Raw genomic sequence first — 16,556 nt, 5'->3', positions numbered from 1 at the left:
ACGTTTTCTTCCGAGCGTTATTGAAGCTTACGAATACACGCAAAATTGCTGCATGGCTGACCTGTTGCTCAATAGGTGCTACATAAGAGTGTTTTTACGAGTGTGAAAGAAGCCCGTGAAGTGTCGTTTGCATTAGTCATTATGCTGGAAGCCGCCATCGTGCTTCGAGTGTCACTTGCTTTTGTGCAAATGACACTTCACGGGCTTCTTTCATGCTCGGAAAAACACTCTTATGTAGCACCTATTGAGCAACAGAAAGCTATACCAGGAGTTTCTCATGCTGCTCTACAATATTCTAATCTACACTTTTCATCTAATCATTATTGAAAAGTTGATTAATTAATTGGTGCTAATTATCTAGTTAGGTGGTATGCATAAAATAATTGGAGTATCTCCAAGCGATGGCAAACAACATTACCTTGGTTCCATCCAGCTATGTAGCAACCACATTCTACGAGTTAAGCAGCAGAAAGGGCAAAGTTGATATATAAAAAAAAAGGCTCACCACAGTTTTTCATGGATCCACTCACATGCATGGGAGCACAAGCACCCATATCAGTGTAGTTAGAACACCATCCGAGAAGGCAAAGTGCAATGCTGATCAGCATTACATCACTTTATGAAAATTTGATTCATTAGGCTACCTAATGGCTGCGACAATCAGGAGCGTTGCGCTGAACTAGCAACGCTCTTTCTACTCCCCTCCAGTGAGAGGCGACACGATACATCGCGGTGGCGAGTGACTCCCCTGCCATCTCATCCCCAAATCGATAGGGAAGGCTGTCTTGCAACTTCAACTGGAGCTTGAATTGCCTTTCAACTTTTCTTTTTTTTCAATTGAGGCTGAAATTGGTTGCTTTCAGTTCCAATGAGCCTGGTATGTCTTTGATATGACAGTGGTTGGCTTTTACTGGCTCATTTATTATGTTAGCTGCTTCTGACTAAAAGGTTGAATTGGCCCCGAGTTCTGTGTTTACCCAAGCAGACATTTAAATTAGCAGAGTTCCGTGGCTCCCTCTAGAGTTTCATTGCAAGTGCATATTGCAACACCCTGCTCACGATTCCACTTATCCTCACCTGCCTGCTTGTTAATTGCAAAGATGAAATCGCTTTTTACACACAGCAGTTCTTGTACACAATGATTCTTTTCTTATAAAAGGACAGGACTTGTCAGCTGCGATACCATTTGACCAGAGTGCTATTGCATAATGTAATGTCGTGACTTGGCATGATCAAACGTGTCAGTCATTCCTCAGGCTTGTCACAAAATTTCTTGGCATGAAGAGCAGTTTATTACGCAAAACCTTTATTTGTCAACTAAAATGCTTCATACACCTCTGTACATTGTATCGTCACTGTACAAAAATCATACACTTGAACCAGAACAGTCCTATACATTCATTATTACAGAAGGCACACAATAGCCCATACTGGTAAAACACATTTACAACCTGTTCCGTTTATAAAATATTGCTTTCTATATGTAGTAATAGTGTGCAGTTAAATTGCTAAAGTAACCTTGTTAAGTAAGCACATGATTGAGAATGCAGATAACTCCAAATGCCTTCAATGCCTCTCTCAAAAATATTGATGCATTCTCTGTCAAAGGGATTGTCGTGTTCAAATATTGTAGGTTCTTTAAGTGCTGCTTTCAGCAGCAGTGGTGGGAAATTAATTCTAAATTGCAGATCTTCCAAAATCGAAATTCCTGCCAAAATACATTGCTAAGAGGTTGCGTTTCTTTTACAGCTCTTAAATCTACCACTTTTGTTTTGTCGAGATAATGCGAGATGCGAGATTTTCATGTTTAAAAATATAGGCCCAATGATTGTCGCAAGAAATATGGTTTGTACTGTCTACTCTGGTGCTACCCAAGTTTGCAGGGTCATTCACATTATGCAAAACGTGTTTGTCAATCAGGTAAAGCTTTGTAGAATCCCAAATGGTACTGGATAGCCAGCTACATAGACATCCTTCGCACAACATCCATCCAAGCAGTACATGGGATCTGCATAATTGTTTAGTATTTTAATGCTCATAGCAGCATAAATTGATAAACACACCTGCAGATTGACAGTTCATTGATAAAATATGTGCCAGAAGTTTTATAGTGGCCATGTCTTTATTCATAAAATTGAATGTGAAGATCATATGTGCGAATTCGTGGTTGGATGCTGATGAGTTGTTTGCTACTAAAATTGGATGACCTGGTATAGTTGCATTGAAAATGAGGGTAGGTGAGATGCTGTGCAATTTACCTGGCCACTTTCTCTCTGTGGAATGGCTGCAGTTTCTCCGATGCACTGAATGGATGGCACAGCTAGTGGCTGTTGCAGGGCGCTTACCACTGCTGCCCACTCACCACATGATTCTGATGTCCCCGCTAACATACTAAAGTGGTCACTTGGGGGTGGTGGTGTATCATAAGATGGATTTTGGTGGCATGCTGGTAGCAAGAGTGCGTCCGCCAGGCTGGTTCACAAGTGTATACTGCCCGGGCGTGGCCACGAGCACTGTGTCGTTCTCTGCCAGGGTGAACGCATTGCCGGCTATGCTGACGCTGGCCGATCCCTTGACCTGCCAGAGAAAGGTCTCTGTGCCAGCACACTGTGTCCCATGGGTTCCATTGCCAAGCATCACGATGGTCGACTGGTGGCCCGGCCCGAACAGATCCCTGCGTGTAGGTTTGAATTTGGGAACCTGCTCACTGGCTACATCTTCCAAGGCTAGTTTGCTGCAAACTCAAGTGTTGATGTACATATATCAAAAATGGGAGAAAAATGAATTATGGAGGAAACATAGGAGCATACTCACTGTTCTTTACCGTGAATGTGTAAACCAGGAATGGATATTAACAGAAGACGCATAACGGTGTTCTACTTTGCAAGTGCAGAAAACAAATACTCGCAGGAATGGAAAAAATTGACGCAATGGCGAATCCAGAAGAGGGGGGAGGCTTACCTATGCCCCCTCCCGCGAGACATGCCGGCACTTCTTTTGACATGTGACTCGGCATTGTATACATTGCAGAAAACATTCTTACACTGATAAAACTGAGCATGCAGTGAGGTGCACGCTATTGTAGTGTCCACCGCAGTAGCGGCAGTGTTTTCGGGCTCACTCAGCATGAGCCCCTGTCGCTCGAATGTTGCCATTACTATGAATTTATAAGCAGGAGTAGCATTGTTGGTCACTCACTTTCGAGGATATCGCATTCAGCTGATGCCGATTGTCTAAGCTACCCAGCAAAGCCTCTGTCGCTCCTGTGAGGTGCTGCGTCGTACATTACATGACGGGAAAACGAAGGTATCTCCAAAATTGATTGACTGAGATTACTGCTCCAGGAACATTACTGATTGATTCAATTTAACATTGCAAGTTCTACTGATCTTAGCTTGCTTTAATGGAACAAACGCAAGAACTAGTGCACCTTTAATGTAAAAGAATCTTTGCTCATAATAGAGCAATGGAAAAATCAATGTAAGGCTTAAGTGTCATAAGTACGAGAGCGACACTTAACCTGCTAGAACTGAAAGGACCATGTTTTTCTTGCACATCTGATCCACACACAAATTCTGGGCAAAATACATGTAGGAGGTATAAGATGCCAACAGTGAGCACCTGTGTGTATGTGCATGCCCTTTTATGTCTGTGTACAGTTGCACTTCTTTAGTTCTTATGGAATACCAATGTACCCAAACTGCCACTCTAGTGATGGATGTCCTCATGACACTTTTGATCGGAAAGGAAATGGTACAGGAACGATGCGGCCACCAGCAGGCACGTGACCCCACGCACTGGCTGTATAGTGCTGGCGCATTGGCCATCGCAGTTGGCCACATGTTCCTAGAGCATGCAGAGGTCTTATATATTCTAGGTAGTGTTGTTGTCCAGATTTTGTGGTTGGGTTTGCTCAAATTTTCTTGGCCCTCCTGCTGCCTGCTAATGTCTTTCCTGTCTGTGCGTTTTTAGCCACAGTGTGTTTAGTGCCGAGACACTAAGGTAGTTTATGTCCCTGTCAGACACTGGAAAGAATGCTCATTAAGGCTGGGAAGTGACGGGGACGTTGTTTGCAGCAGGTAACTTTCTCACCCATGACATACACTTGGACTGTTCCTTTGCATTTCTTGGTGGTGGTCTTCCCAAATACTGACCAACCACAATGATGCTTAGCTTTGATTAAATGGCAAGAACTAGCATACGTATTTAGCATGTTATGGTGGGAGGGAACTTACTGCCATGGAGTAGTGGGAAGCAGAGGCACCACACATTCGTGCAAGGAGGGCAATTTCTGCATTCTTGTCAAATTATCACATATCGGGTACCAATATTGGTGTTAAACATGAACTGGACATTTTGACCACCATGGACAGCGATTACTGGACATCATCCTGCCGTACTATATTGCTTGCGACTACATTGAACTGTCAGCCATAGGCATCTGATTTCGCCAACTAAAATGTCCGGTAGCTGCATGGTCGTCAATGTTTGTATGAACACCAACTACACTTCATGCTGTTCCCAATACATTGCCAGGCCATTTTTACTGTGTAATGCATTCTGACCTCTTGCCGCCTTCGTGGTCCAGCTGTGCCCCATGTTCATCGAGCCACTGGTTGAGGCTGAAGGGTGCTTCCAGGTTCACGCTGCTATCCGGCTCATAGGCTGGTTTCCTCAGGAAGGATTTTGGACCAGGCTTTCTGGTGCGGTGCTCTTCAGAGGCCATGTACTCATTGAGCAGGTTTGCTAGCTTTTGCGTCAGGTCATCGCAGTGGAGCCAGCGTTCGTACAGGACTTCTTGACAGCTGTCATCAAGATAGAACCTAGACATACGAGAACACCGTCAGAGTGAAATACAGGTGCCATTATATACTGTGCTATATGGTGCAGAGGGGCACCTGTTTAACACCTTGGCGTTTATTATATTTATTTATATTTCACTTGTTATACCCATGGATAACACGTGAAATCATCCAACTAAAAAGAAAAATAAAACGACGGCGGAAAAAGGGAACCACGTGCACGTCAGACGATCTTATCAGTACATTCAAACAAAAAATATCGGAAGCAAAAGCCCGATTCTTCGACACTACATTACCTTCGTTTATGGCACATGACCCTCACAAATTCTGGCGATATTTGTCAGATGAACGAGAAAAAATTATGCAAATCAAAATCTCGGATCATGTTATTCAGGATCCTGAACACATTGCAAAAGAGATGAATAACTTCTTTCAGACAGTTTTTACGAAACATGCTACAAATGCTGCTTTAACACCTTACAATGTCAAAATACCAATGGAAGAATTAACTGTAAGTGAAGAGGGCATACTGTCTCTATTGCATAAGCTCGATCTTAAGAAATCTACTGGCCCCGATCAAATTTATAACTCATTCTTAAGTCGGTACGCAAGTTGGACATCAAAGTATCTATTTAAAATATTCACTCTTTCTCTTCAAACATCAGTGCTACCAGACGATTGGTGCAAGGCTGCAATAATTCGAATACATAAATCGGGCTCGAAATTAGATTTAAATAACTACCGCCCAGTGTCATCAACAAGCTCATGCTGCAAAATAATGGAACACGTAATATTTAAGGCCATAATAACTCACCTAGAAACAAACGAACTCCTATATAAACAACAACATGGTTTCAGATCAAGCCTGTCAACCATAACCCAACTAGCAGAGTTAACTCATGACATAGCTAACGTACTTAATAATGATGGCCAATTAGATGCAGTTTTCTTAGACTTTTCTAAAGCGTTTGACGTAGTTCCGCACCAGAATTTAATCACAAAATTATCGGCTTTCGGTATTAGTAATAAAATAATATCCTGGATCAACAGTTTTCTAACCAATCGTAAACAGAGCGTTTCAATCGATAATAATCTTTCACAACCACTCGATGTCTACTCCGGAGTACCTCAAGGATCAGTTTTGGCACCACTTTTGTTCTTGATGTACATAAACGACATCCAGTTTTGCGTTAAAAACTCAATTCAGATGCGCCTGTTTGCTGATGACTGTGTCATGTACACAGTCGTACACAACCAAGAAGACCAGATAGAACTTCATAATTCACTTCAAACAATTCACTCTTGGTGCAACACTTGGGGCATGAAACTGAACACATCAAAAGCACATTACATGTCTTTCACAAATAAGAAATTCCCGCTTAACTTTTCATATTCGATCGGAAGGTCAACAATCAACAAAAGCAACCAGGTAAAATACCTAGGCATTAAGCTCATGCCTAACCTTAATTGGGAGCCTCATATTTCGACCATGTGTCAAAAAGCCATAGGCAAACTGTCCTTTTTAAAAAGGAGACTGCGCGCTGCACCACCACACCTCAAACTAAATGCGTACAAAACACTAATAAGACCATGCCTAGAATACGCTGATCTAATCTGGAGCCCTCATCAAAAATGCCTTGTAAATAAAATTGAACGCATACAAAAATTAGCAATTAGGTTTGTATATTCGGACTACAAAAGGCAGTCCAATGTCTCGGGTCTGCTAGCAAGGGCTAACCTAAAACCCCTCTCGCAGAGAAGAGCAATTTCGCGACTAAAATTCATCTATCAATTATACCATGGTCATTTCCAAATAGCACGTTCTCATTACCTGCAAGATCCTCCAAAACGTTCAACCAGACTTAATCACTCCAAAACAATCTATCTTCCCCCAAGTCGTGTTAATGTTCACAAGCATTCCCTTTTTCCGTTGGCCATTTCCCAGTGGAACAAGTTAACTAACGATATTGTGTGTTGCAATAACATCGACTCTTTTATTAACTGCATTGAGTGTATTGACTTGTAATCATGATTTTTGTATTGCATCTATGTACCACTCCTGCACGGGCCGTGAAGGGCCTGCAGTATATTCAAATAAAAAAAAAAAAGCCGACCTTGAGCGAAAACGCGTTGACAACACGAAAGGTACAATAAGGCTACAAACCCATGACCTTTGGTGTTAGCGAAGGCGAAGTTAATTAAGATAGAGTTAGGGCACTCAAACCCACGACTTTTGGTCGAAGTTGAACCCATGGTCTTTGGTGAGAGTTGAACCTTAGACTTAGCATGTAAGTTGCCGGCATGCTTTGGAAAAGGTGAGGGGATATAGTTGCCTGTATAGGGCGTATGAACCCCTTGTAGTGTAATCAGCACGATAAATGGAGTGCATGGAACCAATTCTTTATAGATTTCCTGCACATGTTTTGAAGCGCGCATGTTCACCGGATCAAATCTTGTGCCACATTGATAGCATGCTGCAACTTGCAGCCTGCAATGGGGTGTTTAAAATTAACATATAGAGCAAGTAACAAAATAAGATGTATTTTGTTCAAAAAGCATAGCTGCGCATTAAACTTGTTTTAAAGTGAAGTAAGCATGAGAAAATATTAGACAGCTTTATTCAAGCGCAGCGCCGGTAGCAAAGGTGGCGCCACATGCAACGGTGCCTCTTTGTGCTCTTTTATGTCGATGTTGAAATTTTTGGCAGAAGTGGCAGCAGTTAGTGTTTGCAAGAATGGCAGCAACAGCATCACTTTATTGGTTGGGCAAGTGATCTTATTATACGATTGAAGGGTTCCTACTTTGCTGGAAATCATGTGGCACAATTTGAGTGGCATTAATGTCAATTGATGTTTCGGAATGCCGCATTCTTGCAGTTATTTACGAAGGCTATTTTAGATTGCAAGTTTTTTTTTAGGTTTGCTAGCGGCATTGTTTTTTCTTTTGCCTATTTGCAACTTGAATATTTATTTATTTATTTATCTAAGATACCATCAGGGCCATGTGGCATTAAAGAGGGGAGTGGTTACAGAGTAGTGTAAAGCAAACAAATAAGTGCAGTCAGTTCTGTTAATACAACGATTCTCCTGATTATACGATGTTAGCTAATGTTTCGCGTAAAAGGTTGTGATTGGTGATGGAAAGGTGGTTCCATTCCCGAGATGTACAGGGGATGAAAGACTGAACGAAAGACTTTGTGTGACATCAATCAATTCATATCTTACTGCGATGATCAATGTTGTTTGAAATGTACTGAGGCCGCAGGCTGAAGTCGTTGTGAAGCGTGGTGTGATTAAAAATTTTATGAAATAGCGAAAGACGGCGAATTTTGCAGCGGTAAGCAAGTGCAATAAGTGCTAGGTTAGTTTTCATTAAGATTATACTCACAGCATGTTTATAATTAAAAAGAATAAAATGGGTAGAGTTACTTTGTACTAATTCAAGTGACTTAATGAGATTAACGTGACTGGGATACCATATTGCAGGTGCATATTCAAGTTTCGAGCGTATTAGAGTCTTGTAAAGCTGTAACTTTGATGTAGTCGGTGCTTTGAAAAACGTACGCCGTAAATACCCGAGCATGTGATTAGCATTATTAATGCCGTACTGTATATGAATGGTCCAATTTAAGTTATTTTTAATGTGTATACCAAGATATTTATGACATGACGAAATCTAAGGGAACATTGTTCATATGGCAGGTGCTAGAAGTACAATTAGGTCTGGATGTGCGCATTATTTCGCATTTGTTAATATTTAATTCCATTAGCCACTTCCCGCACCATTCATCTATATTATCCAGATCAGCTTGGAGTGTTATAGTACCATCAGTGCTTTTAATTTCCCAGAAAATAACACAATCTGCGAACAAATGTTAGAGGATATTTTAGCGGTCAGATCATTATTACAGATAAGAAATAATAGTGGTCCCAGCACAGACTTTTGTGGTGAACTCGATCGAACTTCAGTGAGTGCTGAGTTACGACCGTTAGCAGTAACAAATTGGTAGCGGTTAGTAAGGAAATTCTCAATATATCCATTTTAGGAGGTTAAGGTCGATATTCAGCAAGCTTAGTTTAAAAAGTAGTAGCTTATGGCATACTTTAAAATGCTTTACTAAAATCGAAGAAGACACAGTCAGCGCACGATGAGCGATCCAAGATTCGATGCAGTTCCATGAGTGAATGATACTAGTTGTGTTTTGCAAGAATATGATTTTCGAAAACCGTGCTGTGTGTTATTAAAGTACGATTTGGATTCTGAAAGCTAGCCAGATTCGTGAAAACTACATGCTCTAATAATTTACAGCAGCTACTTGTAAGGGATATGGGATGATAATTAAGAGCTGAATTTCTGGGGCCAGATTTGTAGGCTGGAACCACCTTCCCAATTTTCTGTTCCTCTGGAAGCTTGCATGTGTTAAGAAATTGTCCGAAAACGTTTGTTTGCGGACAATTAGCGGCGTACACCCCAGCCCAGCAATTAGCTGCGTACACCCCAGCCAAGAACATAGTAGTTGGCTCTGTGTTTAGGTGGTTGAGCTTTGCACCACCAGCTGGCGCCACCAATCTGGCCGCCCCCGTTTACGTCCCCGCTCATCCGGCAACCCGCCCGCGCTCGCCGGAATACCGGACGCACTAAAATTCTATTTGACTATTTGGCGTGGGTAGGCGCCAAAATCGGTAGTTGTGGCGTCTACGTTAACCGGGTCCTCTTTTATTCCTGCTTTATATGATGATCTCCCCCTACACACCTCAGTTAAAATACGCCTACGCCTTTTTGCAGATGATTGCGTTTTATATCATACAATTAAATCTCCTGCTAATCACGTTGTCCTTAACAATTATTTTGCTGACTTCTGTAACTGGTCCAAAGCATGGCAAATGAATATCAACTTTTCCAAAACTGTCTCCATGTCACGACGCTCATGCCCTTCCCTCTTTGCCTACACTCTTAAAACGGTTGCACCCTTTGGGGTGTATATTTGTCCCACAACGATAATCGTCATCTGCCTTGCTTGCGTTTCCTTTCTTGAAAACTCGGCGCTCGCTACTTTCCTGTCGAGAATGCTGCGTCACACTGATAACGCGCATGCCGTTCGTGTCTGGGAAGTACCGGGCTCGCAGCGGTAAAGAAAGGAAACGCGGGCAAGACAGATGACGATTATCGTTGTGGGGCAAGATAAGCCCCAAAGGGTGTAAAATTTTCTAAGAGTGTGTGGCAAATATACACCCTTTGGGGCGTAAACGTTTCTTAGAGATTACAATTTCTGTTTGAGCAATCGCTTGCACGCTCTCTTGTTTAGAAGTTCGATGCGGGCGCAGATGATTGCAGGAAACAACGACAAGAGCGGCGCAGCTTTTCTTTTTGTTTTCTTTTTTTTTAGATCCCCATTAACTCGTCGCGATATCTCGGGCAGGCTGGTCCACACGTGTCTCGCGGCGGTCTCAAGAGCGCTGATGTACGTGCTGTAATGCGCGTCATGTGACTGCGCGCCCAAGGAACATCGCCGATGTTTGCGAGACAAAGCGAAGTTGTCGCGCACCTCACGCAGTCCAGCTCTCGCTGCGTCCGTTCCCGCTCGATGACGAGCCCCACCGTGTTGGCCCTGCGCTGCGGCGAGTGCGGGATCCTGCCGGGCAGCAGGAACACCTCGCCTTCGCGGATCACCACGTCCTTGGGCTTGCCGCGCTCGACCACCTTGAGCAACATGTCTCCGCGCAGCATGTAGAAGAGCTCTTCGCCTTCTTCCAGGTGGTAGTCGGGCCGCACGTTGGGCCCGCCCACGTAGAACACCTGTGCCGAAACGTGAGCCCTCTTAAGAAGCTTGGCGCTCTTTAATCTCGTAACGGAGAGATTGGAAAGTGTCATATCTGATGGCAGAGTAGTGCAGTATAATAATACTACTACTAACAATAATAATAATAGAAATTAGCGGAGCAAGCATTGGGACTGCAAACTAGATATTGCTTTCGACGCGGCCTTGGTCCTGACGTCCTTATGATTGGTGCGTTCTTTTCTTTTTTTTTTTGCGCTGTCAGGCCTCTCTGAATGCACACTGTCATGCTCAATTTTGTATACTCAACTTGGGGTCCGATTCTTGTGTATGATTCCGCCACGTGCCACACAGTTAATTTGCTTTGTCAGATTTCCACGAAGGTAGTAATGGAAGCGTGCTCTGTGATGCAGGGCCTGACTTAACGGATGACATTCACCAAACCCTTTAGAAGGAGTGCGAAACGAAGTTAGTAGTATGGCGGCAAGAATATATCGATACCTCAGGCGTCTGTTACTGAGGAGGGGGGGGGAGGAGGTAATATTCTATGGGTCGCTAAAACTTGGGTGGTGCGATAAACCGCGTCATACAATGGCGCGAAATAGTCGCCTTACATAGACAACACATATGCATTCCGTTATCAAAACGCGCACGGTGCATTCGTATATTGTTACACATGCTGGAAAAAAAGAAAAAAGCGAAGTTCATTTTATGGCATCCTTCATCTGCAACCTCTCTCTGACTGCATTTACACGATCGCTGAAAGAACACGCTGCTCTCGCCGGATGGGCGACCTCGTAAAAGTGAAGCGGTAGAGGACACGTTGCCGGCGGGGGCGCCCGTTCGGGGCAACAGGTTTTCGAGAGTGCCAATTCCACTGACCTTGAGCTGACCGTCGCTGTGCATCATCTTGTTGCAGATGGGTGGCAGGAAGTAGGCCTTGTTGGCCTCAACCCACTGGTCCACGTTGTACTTGACGGCGCCCATGGCGGTTGCGTTGACGGATGATGCCCTGCGCTTGCGCACTCGAAGTGGCTTGCTGCCGCTGTCGACGCACCCGAACTTGCTCGTCTGAATGCGTCGCGCTGAGGCGGTCGCACGTCGTCGTCTGGGCGGACTCGAGTCCCTCAGCGGCGACCGGCTGTGCTGCCGCCCTGGTCCGAACGGACCGTTTATGGTGGCCGTCGCTATCATTATGGCTTGTCGTGGTTTGCACAGAAGATACGCGTCGGGGCCGGTGACAATAAAGTTGTTTCCACCAGGCTCTCCTAAGGAGCCCGGCCGGGGTTTGCGGCACGTGGCAGCTGTTTATTGTCTTGTCTTCGTCTGGAAATCACAGCTATCCGTCGTATATTCGCGAGATAGTGCGGACGGACCAGCCTTCCCTGCTCGGGGTGCTCACGTTGACATGTTTTTTTGTCAACGAGAACACGAGCAACTGTCCTCGGTAGCCATTTTATCTTGTGCATGCATACGCTTCCGGATGACATTCAAAACAACGCGCACGCAATCTCGCGTCCTGGTCTTCCTTTCTTTTTAACGTCCCAGTCAATAATCGCGTTTCCTTAAGAGTCGAATACAAAAGCAGTATTTCTTGATTGGCGGCGCCAATGTATGCACATATCTAATCCCACCGGGCTCTGCAGTTCCGATGACTCAGCAGGGCTGATGGTCGCTGCAACTCTGCGATTCCCTGGTGCTGGACGCCTGCAGTCCAGGGGTGAGGCTGCGTATTCAAGTAATAGAAGGTCAGTATGATCACAGAAATTACAGATGAGTGAATGCAAAAACACATGCATATACTGCCAGAGATGACACTGAAGTGTGGCTCTCACGCCAAGTGCCGCCAGCTGTGAGCGGCCGACACGCGCACGAGTGTATCATGGCACGCATGTCGCGGACTGCGTATTTGCCCATGGCACAGCTGTGTGCAAGGTTGTTGACGAGGTGAGCAGCGTTCGGCACTATGTCCTCCAGTTTAAACGCATGAATTAACTAGCTGCACTCGGTAATACGCATGCTGTACGTTTTTCAGGCCCATGGCCTTGTGTGCACCTGGGCTGCACGCGCTATAACGAATGAATACCTAGAGTCTAGCACAACGGTAAACACAGGCCTCACACATATACGCGCCTCCGCGCACGGCACTATGACATTACAGAAAACGGAAGCACGCACACACACCCGCACACGGAATTTGCATATTAGAGAAATGAAGAGGTACGTACACGCATACACAAGGAGCCATAGCGCATTAAAAAAGTGCGCTCGCACGTACACAAACACACACGAGCTAACGTACTAGATAAGGACAGAATATGCGTGCACACACAGGCGCGCGTACAGAGGTAACGCAAACGGAAAAAAACTACATGCAGGTATAAGTTCGCTGCATGAAAGTTCAAATTACCGCCGTACTTATTCAAAGCCGCAAAAATTGTGGCACCTAGTTTTTTACAGCAAGCTGAATACGAATAGCAATTCCAGCATTTCGTGTTTTCTGGCTACATTAACCAGATTCCCCATTCTGGTTTTGCTTACACTGCTCAGAACAATATTATTACGTGTACACCAAATCTGAAATCAGCGGCAACGATACCCTAAAACACGCCGCGGTCGTCTACTCAGGATAGCCGACGACACGCGAAGAAGTATCGTTATACTGACGTGATGATGATGCTGATAATTTATTGACATCCCCTTTGAAATGGGGCGGCGACAGACAACCAGCCTGCTTGAGTTTATCAGGCATGCTGTACATGCTTTTCATCCCAGCATTTTTGTATACATCTCCTTTCCTCCTTCCTCAAAACTTCTATATCTACCCTATGCTGCCACCTGTTCCTGTATGGATCTGGTCGTAGCAATCTCTTCCCTACTATTTAGAGCGCAGCTCTTAGGCGCCCGTTCCTGCGGCGAGCGTCGGCGTCGGCGTAACCGAGCGAACGAGCACGGCGAAAGACGAAAGCGAACGCAGAGCGCAGCGAGGGGATGCAAGACGCGAGGAGGAAAAGGGAGAGCAAGGTGCAATGCAACCTATATTTGTAAAGCGGAGAGGGTACGACGAGAAGGGTGAAGATGAAAGTGTAGTGCCGGCACAGGAAAAGGGAGAGCAAGGTGCAATGCAACCTATATTTGTAAAGCGGAGAGGGTACGACGAGAAGGGTAAAGATGAAAGTGTAGTGCCGGCACAGGAAAAGGGAGAGCAAGGTGCAATGCAACCTATATTTGTAAAGCGGAGAGGGTACGACGAGAAGGGTGAAGATGAAAGTGGAGTGCCGGCACAGGAAAAGGGAGAGCAAGGTGCAATGCAACCTATATTTGTAAAGCGGAGAGGGTACGACGAGAAGGGTGAAGATGAAAGTGGAGTGCCGGCACGACGAGGCATGCGGCCAGCGCGGAAACAAAGAGCTGGCGTGGGTTTAGGACCCACTGCGCATGCGCTACTTCGTCTGCGGCGCCGCCGCCGCTAGAGAATGCGCTCCGCGCGAGCTACGCGTTCCCAGTGCTCACGCTTTCTTTCTGAACAATGAGCGACTCAACTGGTGGAAATGCTGCGTCTGCCGCTGCCGCTAAATTATAGCTGCCCGAGCAGAGGCTCAGCGCCGCCGCCGAGAACACCGTGTCCTTCGGAATCAAGTTATTTAGTAAGTGCTTTATTTCCCATATACGACATACATTTGAATATGGACAGGTCTTGAGGAAAAAAGCTGCGTCAGCAGCTTGACTAAGTCCTAAAGCCCATTTTATAGCAGCAGCAGGCAGCGGCGTAGCTAGGTCGTCTGGCACCCGGGGCCCTTAGCTCTTCTGTCACACCCTGCCCCCCCCCCCCCGGTGTAGTTGAGGAAGTCGAGAATATCGAAAATTTTCGGGTGTCTTCAGACGTATATGACACCCCCGCCCCTCCCCTACTGGCCCCCTGCACCCGGGGCCCACGGCCCCCCGGCCTTCCCCCCCCCCCCCCCCCTCCATTGCTACGCCACTGGCAGCAGGGGGAACAACAGTGCATGTGGAAATGATACCAATAAAGTAGAATAAGACGAATAAAATAACGCAAAAGAAACAAACACAAAAATTGATAAACCAAAGCAAGTTACTTAGCTTGCATATTAAGAAATCAGCAGTATGGAGAAAAAAAATACGACACTCAGATCAGTCATGCATACTAACAGCAGATGATGTTGCAAAAGTAATGTTGTTATCTACAAGTACAAAGTATTAAGCATAAAACCAGCTCTAGCAGCAATAATAATTATACAGACTAGTTAACGAAGACTGTAAAACATCGATATCGTCTGCGATCAGTGTGTTAAGCAGGACAGGCAGGGTATAAGCAATCATTTGCTTTCCATAATTAGTGCGCGGGTGCATTACGTACCGATATCCTGGAGATCGTGTTTGATAATGGCGTATGTTCTGTTTAAGGTTAGCTATGGAACGGATATAACAATTATTCGATTTACACTCCCTAACGTATGCACGGACTAACCTTTTCGTATATTTGCCGTATTATATCGTGAATTCAAAACACCCAAACAGCTGCGCTCGAAACTGGCATTAGGGAGTATCGTAATCGTCGGTGTAATTTTTTTTTACCAACAGGAAACGGAATCAGGCTAGGTAGATTCTGTCTGTGTACAGTACACGCTAGTTCCCCTTGACTATTCGCAGCACCAATTCAGCGTCATGATGCGGAGATGGGGTGAACTACTCGCATGTGGTGAGCTCGATCGGAGTAGCTACTTCTCTACTCACCACAGTACCGGTGCACAAACGTTGGTCACCATCAAAGCCACAGCTCTGCCGTCACTGAGCGTCATTCTTGATATACACGGCATACACATAACAAAGCTGACAAGGCGCCTCCTGCAGCTGTAAAAGTTATGCTTTGACACCTGTACACAAGACACAATTGAGAAATACAAGTATACTTATCCTCGTGAGATGCGAAGACAGTTTAAGGGCATAACAGATTTGCAAGTCGGCTCTTATTATAAACTGGTATGTTAAGAGCGTGGAAAACCAATTTTATCAATATATAAGGACACTCCAGGACAATTTTCACACCCGCGTTGAGGTTCCACATATAAGTACAAGTATGACAAGATCCCATCGCGCGCCTTATGCCGTAGTTGGGAGGGCAAGCGTGCAGCGGTAAGCCAATAAGGATGGTGGCTTCATTTTTTATGCGAAGCATATTACGAGAGCTCAACCCAGCTCCTCAGGCGCGGCGGTGTCGCCTTGAAACCACGTGACACCGTGACGTCACGACAGAGGAGAAGTGGCTTTGGCTCAACTCTTGCAAGACGGGCTGGGTGGGAATCGAACCAGGGTCTCCGGAGTGTGGGACGGAGACGCTACCACTGAGCCACGAGTACGATGCTTCAAAGCGGTACAAAAGCGCCTCTAGTGAATGCGGTGTTGCCTTAGAAACGAGCTGTTTCTAAGGCGTGCGTCTCTTGCTCAGGCGCACATTTCGTTGCCGCGCCGAACGCTGCTTTGCTCGACGCTCACCGCGTCCAATGCGGGGCGCGTAGTCGCTGCCCTGTAGCCCATTGTCTTACACCCTTTGGCGGGTCGACGGGAACGCTGTCGCGTTCCACTCTTGAAGGCGAAGCAGTAATGCATGAGGAGTTGTTTCTTCGTCTAGCCGAACCAAATATAGCCAAGGAACAGCAGTTCACCAGGCTAAACAGTGATTCAACAACTAAAATAAAGGCTAGTATGCTTCGCATCCTGGGCTTAACCTTACCTAAGCCACAGCCATTTTTTTTAATGTGCGCTACCCATAGAGTTTCTCACTACATTAAATCTTGCGCTGCTGCGCTGTGGTATGCATGGGAATGCCGGTATATTGTGGATTCGGATTGGCATCGTTCTCGTAGAGACAGGACACCTTGAAGACGCGCTTGGCAAGTACCGTCCCGTCTGTCACAATGATTCATCTTCTACTAGAACAGCACGTGAAAAGCTGTTTT

At 45.3% G+C, this 16,556-nt stretch overlaps 1 protein-coding gene and 1 long non-coding RNA gene across 2 annotated transcripts in view; one reads left to right on the top strand and one right to left on the bottom strand.

The window, feature by feature from the left end:
- Window positions 1–1,289: 1,289 nt before the first annotated feature.
- The window catches only part of LOC135910742 (3-hydroxyanthranilate 3,4-dioxygenase-like), a 34,556-nt gene continuing 19,289 nt past the window's right edge, over window positions 1,290–16,556 (bottom strand). Inside the window, exons 2-5 of the mRNA XM_065442812.2 lie at window positions 11,461–12,304; window positions 10,348–10,598; window positions 4,566–4,823; window positions 1,290–2,674 (exon numbers count right to left, since the gene is read on the bottom strand). Coding sequence (XP_065298884.1) covers window positions 2,422–2,674; window positions 4,566–4,823; window positions 10,348–10,598; window positions 11,461–11,772 — 1,074 coding nt within the window. The 5' untranslated portion in view covers window positions 11,773–12,304 and the 3' untranslated portion in view covers window positions 1,290–2,421. The remainder of the gene's footprint in view (window positions 2,675–4,565; window positions 4,824–10,347; window positions 10,599–11,460; window positions 12,305–16,556) is intronic.
- Window positions 14,110–16,556, top strand: part of LOC139056083 (uncharacterized) — a 108,829-nt gene continuing 106,382 nt past the window's right edge. The window contains exon 1 of the long non-coding RNA XR_011512145.1: window positions 14,110–14,225. This is a non-coding gene — a long non-coding RNA (uncharacterized lncRNA). The remainder of the gene's footprint in view (window positions 14,226–16,556) is intronic.

The sequence above is a fragment of the Dermacentor albipictus genome, chromosome 2 (genome assembly GCF_038994185.2).
Source record: "Dermacentor albipictus isolate Rhodes 1998 colony chromosome 2, USDA_Dalb.pri_finalv2, whole genome shotgun sequence".
NCBI classification, from domain to species: domain Eukaryota; kingdom Metazoa; phylum Arthropoda; class Arachnida; order Ixodida; family Ixodidae; genus Dermacentor; species Dermacentor albipictus.
Note: the sequence above shows the minus strand (reverse complement) of the source record. Positions and strands in the feature narration are given on the sequence as shown.